This window comes from Notolepis coatsorum (assembly GCF_963971535.1).
Source record: "Notolepis coatsorum genome assembly, chromosome: 16".
NCBI lineage: Eukaryota > Metazoa > Chordata > Actinopteri > Aulopiformes > Paralepididae > Notolepis > Notolepis coatsorum.
This window is the reverse complement of record NC_140180.1, coordinates 85458334-85467605: the sequence shown is the minus strand read 5'-3', so window position 1 is coordinate 85467605 and position 9272 is coordinate 85458334. Positions and strand designations below refer to the sequence as shown.

Sequence of the window (9272 nt, the reverse complement as noted above, 5' to 3'; positions counted from 1 at the left end):
GAACAGTGATAAAACTGCCAGGACCCGCCCTGCTCCGCTGCAGCCGGTTGAGATGCCAGACGCGCCCTTCCAAAAGGTTGCCATAGACATTATGGGCCCGTTCGAAAGAGGTACACACGACTGTCGTTTTGCTATAACAATGGTCGATTACTTTTCCAAGTGGCCGGTGGTGGCATTTACGTCTCAGGTGACCACAGATAACGTGATTTCGTTTCTCACTACTGTATTTTCCAGAGAAGGGAATCCTACTACCCTGGTCAGTGACAATGGGCCCCAGTTTTGTTCATCCTCTTTCGCGCTATTCCTCAAGGAGCGAGGCATTAAACATGTCAGGTCTAGTGTCTATTATCCTCGTGCAAACGGCGCCATTGAACGCGTGAACCGCTGCATTAAGGAATGCATTCAGGGCACAGAGAAGCGGCAGCTGCCATGGAAACGAGAGGTGACCTCCTTCCTACACAACTACAGAGCTACTGTACACCACACGTGACTACAGGCGTCTCTCCATTCGAGCTACTCCGAGGAAGGAAGATGCGGACCAAATTGACCATCCTGCCACCCCAGAAGTTGGAAGCGCATGAGGAAGTCCGGAAGACCGTGAGAGAGAGACAGACAGACAGCAATGAAAATCTATGCCGACGCCAAGAGGGGAGCGGAGAGACCGCGGTTCAAGTGTGGAGATAGGGTCCGCGTTCGCAAGCCGATGCACGTTTCACAGACCCGCTGTCCGTCCAGAAACAGATAGGGCCTGGCACTTACATTCTGAGTGACGGAAAGAAGTGGAATGCCTCCCACCTGACCCTTTATCCAGAAAACGTTGTCAGAGAACCGGATCCAGGGAGACAGACACGGGATAGAAACCCCCCGGTATCGTTTAAGGATTATGTAGTGCAGGGTTCAGGAGAGCAGGCCTAGGGGCAGAGACCAGTAGGTCTGCCAGGCGACAGTGTAGAGTAGACTGTCAATTTACGTTTTTGATTTTGGTTTGATTCAATTGGTTGAGACGTTCCCATTCCCATTCCCATCTGCTGTGAGTAGAGTACTAACCTTATGATAAAAAGGGAGATGTTGTGTTCTGCATGGTTAGCATTATTGTTAATACTAGGTTATTACCACCGCCACCGTTAGGCGGCACAATAGGCACAAGAGGCTATAGGCAAGAACTAGGAAGTGTGTCCAGTGTGTATGTATGCGAGTGAAGCGAGCATGTTGTTGATGTTCTTGGAGGATGGAATAAAGACGGAGGAATAACCACACAGCCTACTGACTCCTGCGTGCTTATTATAATTACTAATAGTCCAAGTGTGGACATTACAAATTGGCGACAATGTCGGTTTCTGTACCCGCGCCGGCTCCATTCCACAGGTTAGGCCTTTACATTCTGGATTGAGGGTTAGGCCTTTAAATTCGAATCGTGTTATGCATCCAAAACACCTGTAGCTTAGAAATAAAATAATAACATAGTCAATGAAAGGTTTACAAACCACCACCTATTCTGTATCCATCAAACACCATATACAGTATCACTTTACTGTTGGTTCCAAAAGCAGTGTGGTATCAGTGTTGCTTCTCTTTCTTTTCCTCTTCTCTTTGGTAAAGCTTCAAGACTTTGGCATCATGCAGATTCTTCCAGGTCTTCATTTCCAAGAGATAGTCATGATTGGCGTAGAAAATGACCTTCGTTTTTGCGTGTCTTTCAACATAATAGTTGGGGTATTTACTCCAGTCCTTTGTCATGAAGCCATAAGCATGCACCTGAGAGAGAGAGAGAGAGAGAGAGAGAGAGAGAGAGAGAGAGAGAGAGAGAGAGAGAGAGAGAGAAACGTGGATATAGACAATAAGATGTGAGGCATCAGCAAGAATGGGAAAAATGTGGGACCCTGGCACTCAGTAGTCTATGGTGCCAACGTGTGGAGCAAGTCATGCTAAGCATTACAAGAGAAATCAGAAAGATATAGCCTGCAGTATTATGTTAGCAAGTTTCTTTCGCAAGTTCAACCCTTACAATGACAACAGATACAATGGATAGGTTTAACGAATTCCATCTAAATCGATAGTTTATTACGTTGCAACGGCCTGATGCAGGCGGCCTGGGCGCCTGTACATTTTCCCCAATGGAGAAAGCGCCAATCGCGTTACTCCTAACAAACTGGTTAAGCTTGGTGACTCTTTCGAAGTCGCTCTCTTTCGAAGTTGGTTAAGGTTAGGGTTAAGGTTAGGGTTAGGGTTAGGGTTAAGGTTAGGGTTAAGGTTAGGGTTAGGGTTAGTTGGTTAAGGTTAGGGTTAAGGTTAGGGTTAGGGTTAGTTGGTTAAAGTTAGGATTAGGGTTAGGGTAACAGCCTGCTGGCGCGATTGTTAGGAGTAACGCGATTCACGGTGAAAAAAACGTCAGTGGCCAATCAGATCGCGCAAACCGAACGCGGAAGTGCAACTCCTGTCATAATCACAGCACGGGCCTACTTCACTCCCCCTCCTTTTCCCCTCACGTCCTCCACACGCTCCTCTTCATCCCCCTCTCTATCCACTGCGCACTCCTCATCATCCTCTCTTTCTTCAGTCACCCCTTCCTTCACCCTCATTCACCCAGCTGTATTCCATCCCCCTAATTCACACACGGGCAAGCACCCCACTCTCCCCAGCTGCACCCAATACTCCCCTGATGAGGGGACTATTTCTACACCTCGATGCTGACCAGAAGCTGTCGTGGTGTTAATTACCACTGCCCAGGTACGACGTCTCTGCCGAAAGCTCTACTGCTAGATACCCTCCGTGTATTTGCTTACTCTAACCCGTTTCTCTCCTGTGCCCCAAAGGGCCGCCGTCCCTGTCTGGACGTCACCTGTTCCCGAAGAGGAACACCTATTCTCCCGCTGCCACCCAGCGTCCCTGTCTGGACGTCACCGTTCCCGAAGAGGAACACCTATTCTCCCGCTGCCAACCAGCAGCTCCCACGACAAGCACCAGGACCGCTTGCTCGCTCACTGCCGCCGTGGCAGCCACAGGACAGAACATAACCCCGTTCTATTTCCCCCCAATTCCTGTGTTGCTCAATTGACATTAAACACCCTTGAAACCGCTCCTTTCTCTTCTCGTGTATTCAGCAATTGGGCTGTGCTCCAGACCCCAGTTCTCACAGTATACCACGACCATGATGACAGCACCAGCTGTACACGAGACCGAGGAATGGAAGAAGTTTCAGAAGCAGTCTGTGAGTATCATCAACGGCCAGACCGCCCGTGTGGCCGCCCCAGCTGGCCGCGCTCGCCCTCGACTCCATGGAGTGAGAGAAACAGTATCTACTTGTCGAGGCACACTTGGCACAGCAGGGCTCATCAGCTGCTACCCCCACTGCACCAAGCCCCCCGCATAGGGAACCCCCTGTCCCCGCATCAGAACGTTACGACGGAAGCGTCTCCAAATGCTGTGCGTTTTTATTCCAGTGCTCGTTAGTGTTCGAACAACAACCCCACACGTTTCACAGCGATAGGTCTAAAGTGGCTTACCTGTCTGCGCTGCTCACAGGCGCGGCTTTGAGATGGGCCACCGCTCTCCACTTCAACAATTCCTTCCTCTGCAATTCATACTCGCAGTACGTCGACGACATGCGTAAAGTGTTTGACCACCCTCCAGATTACTCAGAGGGGGCCTCCGGCTTGTTTTAGATCCGCCAGGGAAGCCGCAGCGTAAGCAAATACGCTATCGATTTCCACATCCTCGCCGCCGGCTCCGACTGGGGGGACACACCGTTGTGAGGCGCCTTTCGCCAGGGCTTGAACGACGCTATTAAAGACGAGCTTGCGTTCAAAGAAAGACCCACCTCCCTGAGCGAACTAATCCATTTGGCCAGGGAACTGGACCTGCGTCTTCGGGAACGTCGTCGAGAGAAGGCTAGCACCGCTCGTTCGCCTATACCCGGCCCTCCTCGTCGCGCTGCCCGCGCCGAAGAAAATAGGTCCTCCGAGCCCATGGATCTCGACCGCTCACGCCTCCCTTCCAGCGAACGCCGACACAGGCTCGCTACAGGAGCATGCCTGTACTGCGGTCAAACGGGTCATTCCGTTTCCTCTTGCTCGCTTCGCCCAAACGACGGGGCTCGACAGTAGCGCTAGGCGTCTGTTCGAGTCTAGATATCGCTCCCAGCTCTGGCCCAAACATGCTATTCCGCGCCACGCTTGTGTCTGAATAACCAAACACTCCTGTTATCTGCCCTGGTTGACTCAGGGGCAGACGAGAACCTCATCGACGCCGGAGTAGTCTCCCGTTACAACATCGCTACTGACGCCTTGTCGATACCCCGCGACGCCCGGGGGTTAAACAGGACACTTCTCACGCGGATTACTCGCCACACCGTACCCCTTCGCCTTCTGCTATCCGGGAATCACAGCGAGAATATTCGGTTTCACGTTACCAACTCTCCCCACAATCCCATTGTCCTTGGCATGCGTTGGCTCAAGTTACACAATCCCGTTATCAATTGGCCTACCGGCCTGGTGACCAGCTGGAGCGCCCACTGTCAGGTCGCTTGTCTACAGTCGGCTCGGCCGCCACTAGAGGGCGCCGGTTCGTACCCCCCCAAAGAGAACATAGATCTGTCTGCTATTCCGCCGGCCTACCACGATTTGAAGGCAGTTTTCAGCAAACAACAGGCCCTCTCCCTGCCTCCCCATCGCCAATACGACTGCGCCATTGATTTACTCCCCGGGGCGCCACTCCCCGCTAGTCGCCTGTTCAACCTCTCGCGCCCAGAGAGAGAATCAATGGAGAAGTACGTTCACGAATCCCTGGCCTCGGGCATAATCACCCCCTCCTCCTCTCCTGTCGGCGCAGGATTCTTCTTCGTTTCCAAGAAGGATCGTTCCCTTCGCCCCTGTATCGATTACCGGGGTCTCAACAACATCACGGTAAAGAACAAATACCCCCTACCTTTAATCGACTCTGCTTTTGAGCCCCTGCAAGGTGCCACCATCTTCACAAAACTGGACCTCAGGAACGCCTACCACCTTGTCCGCATGCGGGAGGGAGACGAGTGGAAGACGGCCTTCAAGACACCACTCGGCCACTTCGAGTACAAGGTAATGCCTTTCGGCCTGACCAACGCCCCTGCTGTCTTCCAGGCCCTCGTCAATGACGTTCTCCGTGACGTACTCCACCGCTCCGTATTCGTCTACTTAGATGACATCCTGATCTTCTCCCGCTCCATGGAGGAGCATGTCCAGCACGTCCGCCGGGTCCTCCAGCGTCTTCTAGAGAACAAGCTGTTCGTCAAGGCGGAGAAGTGTGAGTTCCACGTCTCCTCCATCGGCTTCCTCGGCTACATCATAGAGGGCGGCAAGATCCGGGCGGACCCCGAGAAGATCAGAGCGGTGTCCGACTGGCCCCGTCCCACCAACGCTAAACAGCTCCAACGCTTCCTGGGATTCGCCAACTTTTATCGGCGCTTCATCAGGGACTACAGCCTGGTCGCGGCGCCTCTCACCCAACTCACCTCGCCTTCGGTGCCCTTCGTCTGGTCCGACGCAGTGGACTCCGCCTTCGCCGAGCTGTGCCGGCGCTTCACCACCGCTCCCATCCTCGTCCAGCCGGACACATCGCGCCAGTTCGTGGTGGAGGTGGACGCCTCCTGCACCGGAGTAGGGGCGGTTCTTTCCCAGCGCTCTGCCACCGACCAGAAGCTGCACCCCTGCGCCTTTTTCTCACGCCGCCTAACCCCAGCCGAGGTCAACTACGACATCGGGAACCTGGAGCTCCTGGCGGTCAAGCTAGCCCTGGAGGAATGGAGGCACTGGCTGGAGGGATCGAAGGTCCCCTTCCTGGTTTGGACGGACCACAAGAACCTCGCCTACGTCTCAACGGCCAAGCGCCTGAATTCTCGCCAGGCTCGCGGGGCGCTGTTCTTCGCTAGGTTTAACTTCACCCTGACCTACCGGCCTGGTTCCAAGAACACCAAGCCAGACGCCCTCTCCCGGCAGTTCGTCCCTGAGGAGGGGTCCACACACCCCGACACCATCCTTTCCACTTCCTGTCTGGTGGCCACCGCCACCTGGGAGATCCAGTCCGTCGTCAGGGAGGCACAGCGTGCCCAGCCGGACCCAGGTAACGGTCCACCTAACCGGCTTTTTGTCCCTGACCTCGTCCGCTCCCAGGTGCTCGAGTGGGTTCACGCTTCCCGGTTCGTGTGCCAACCAGGAAATCGACCAGACACTATCCCTGCTGAAGAGGCACTTCTGGTGGGTCACCATGAGAGAGGACACCCGCGCTTTCGTCCTGGTGTGCACCGTGTGTGCTCGTGCGAAGGCCTCCCACCGACCGCCCGCCGGGCTCCTTCGTCCGCTCCCAGTCCCCGGTCGGCCCTGGTCGCACGTCGCCCTGGACTTCGTCACCGGCCTTCCCCTCTCACACGGTAACACTGCCATCCTCACCATTGTTGACCGTTTCTCAAAGGCTGTGCACTTCGTTGCTCTCCCCAAACTCCCCTCTGCTGCAGAGACTGCTGACCTGATGGTACTCCACGTCTTCCGGCTCCATGGGATCTCGTCTCCGACAGGGGCCCTCAGTTCATATCCCAGGTCTGGAGGGCTTTCTGTCGGGCTCTGGGGGCCACGGTCAGCCTCTCCTCCGGGTTCCACCCTCAGACCAACGGCCAGTCGGAGCGGGCCAACCAGGACCTGGGATCCGCACTCCGCTGCGTGACAGCCCGGGACCCCTCCGGCTGGAGCGGCTTCCTGCCATGGGTGGAATACGCCCACAATTCCCTGTCTTCGGCGGCCACAGATCAGTCCCACTTTGAGTCATCTTTAGGCTACCAACCCCCACTGTTCCCTGCCCAGGAAGAGGAGATCGCCGTGCCGTCGGTGCAGGACCATCTCCGTCGCTGCAGGACGATCTGGGAGGAGACGAGGGCTGCGCTGCTCCGGACTGCGGACCAGAACCGGCGCTTCGCCGACCGCCACCGGACCCCGGCTCCCGCCTATGTACCAGGTGAGATGGTATGGCTCTCGTCTCGGGACCTGCCACTCAAATCCGTCTCACGAAAGCTAACCCCCCGTTTCGTGGGGCCCTACAAGATCCTGTCCCTCATTAATCCCTCTGTTGTCAAGCTCCAGCTCCCCCCCCATATGCGCATTCACCCTTCCTTCCATGTCTCCCAGCTCAAACCGGTGGTCTCCAGTCCCCTGTCTCCCCCTGCTCCAGAGCCCCCTCCTCCGCTGGTGATAGATGACCACCCGGCCTACGTGGTCCGGGAGTTGCTGGCCGTGCGGCGACGCGGCCGCGGCTTCCAGTACCTGGTCGACTGGGAGGGCTACGGCCCAGAGGAGCGGAGCTGGATCTCCCGGTCGATGATCCTGGACCCAACTCTCGTCCAGGACTTTCATCGGGCTCACCCTGACAAGCCTGGGCCGCCGGGAGGCGCCCGTCGAGGGGGGGGTCCTGTCAAAATCACAGCACGGGCCTACTTCACTCCCCCTCCTTTTCCCCTCACGTCCTCCACACGCTCCTCTTCATCTCCCTCTCTATCCACTGCGCACTCCTCATCATCCTCTCTTTCTTCAGTCACCCCTTCCTTCACCCTCATTCACCCAGCTGTATTCCATCCCCCTAATTCACACACGGGCAAGCACCCCACTCTCCCCAGTTGCACCCAATCCTCCCCTGATGAGGGGACTATTTCTACACCTCGACGCTGACCAGAAGCTGTCGTGGTATTAATTACCACTGCCCAGGTACGACGTCTCTGCCGAAAGCTCTACTGCTAGATACCCTCCATGTATTTGCTTACTCTAACCCGTTTCTCTCCTGTGCCCCAAAGGACCGCCGTCCCTGTCTGGACGTCACCTGTTCCCGAAGAGGAACACCTATTCTCCCGCTGCCACCCAGCGTCCCTGTCTGGACGTCACCGTTCCCAAAGAGGAACACCTATTCTCCCGCTGCCACCCAGCAGCTCCCACGACAAGCACCAGGACCGCTTGCTCGATCCCCGCCGCCGTGGCAGCCACAGGACAGAACATAACCCTGTTCTATTTCCCCCCAATTCCTGTGTTGCTCAATTGACATTAAACACCCTTGAAACCGCTCCTTTCTCTTCTCGTGTATTCAGCAATTGGGCTGTGCTCCAGACCCCAGTTCTCACAACTCCGTTCGGGAAAATATACACGCGGCCTGGGCAGGTGCGCTCAGCGGGGATTGGATGAAGGAAGGGAAGGGAAAGGAAAGGGAACCATTTACCAGAGCCCCCTCTCTAAGCATTCAAGTTTCAAGTTTGTTTATTAATTGTCACAATAAAATACACATACTTTACAGTGAAATGCTTGGTTCTGTATGAGCCCCTGAGAGTGTGCTTCATACAGTAAAAATAAAAGTAAGTAAAAAGTAAGTAAAGAGGAATATACATATACAATCTAAAGTACAACCTAGGTACAATCTAAGTACAGTGAGTAGAAATTAGTAAACAACAATGCAGAAAATGTGGTACAAAACTTAAAGTACAGAAACAGAAACTACTTTGAGCGTTAGAGTAGCCTCTGAAGGGAAAGGAAAGGGAACCTTTTACCAGAGCCCCGTCTCTAAGCGTTAGAGTAGACTCTGAAAGAGGACCTTTTACCAGAGCCCCATCTCTAACCGTTAGAGTAGACTCTGAAAGAAGACTTTTTACCAGAGCCCTGTCTCTAACCGTTAGAGTAGACTCTGAAAGAGGACTTTTTTTTACCAGAGCCCCGTCTGAAAGATCACGTTCGCCCGTGATAGACTCCATTCGGTGGAGTGGCCTTGGTGGGGGAGCTGAGCGCTTGCCCGATAGGGGTAGATGTTATATGTAATTTTATGGGACAGAGACCCCATTCCGGGGGGAAGCGAAAACCCAGATATCCCAAGCCAATAGGGAATCCCTATCATTCTACACACTCTATACAGTAGATAGGAGGCGTTGAAGACATTATTATTACCTCATCACAGGTATGTAGGGCCAGGAACACAGTGAACGCTCCGTTAGTGGGTCTGACTATCGCCCAGTACCTGTTGTTAAGAGTCCAAGACTTCAGGAACCTACAGACAAGGAGTAATGGCAAACGTGCACACATACATACACACGTTTAGAGAGCAACTAAACACCACAAATAAATCCATTGAGACTGCCATCTCATGGTCAAATATATGCTATTGCAATTCACTATTGGCTGATCTTGGTGCCAGGTGATGTCATCACACATGTAATTCACAGGTACATACATCAACTGGTACCAAGATAGCAACGGCATGCATTCAACCATTAAGATGGC

The 9272-nt window shown here is 54.1% G+C and overlaps 1 protein-coding gene across 2 annotated transcripts in view; it reads right to left on the bottom strand.

Moving 5' to 3' along the window:
- Nucleotides 1-1554: 1554 nt before the first annotated feature.
- LOC311243162 (alpha-N-acetylgalactosaminide alpha-2,6-sialyltransferase 1-like) overlaps nt 1555-9272 on the bottom strand; it is a 163287-nt gene continuing 155569 nt past the window's right edge. For both annotated transcript variants that reach the window (XM_084332277.1, XM_084332278.1), the window contains 2 exons: nt 8940-9039; nt 1555-1755 (listed from right to left, as the gene is read on the bottom strand). In XM_084332277.1, the coding sequence (XP_084188403.1) occupies nt 1558-1755; nt 8940-9039 (298 nt within the window). In that variant the 3' untranslated portion in view covers nt 1555-1557. The remainder of the gene's footprint in view (nt 1756-8939; nt 9040-9272) is intronic.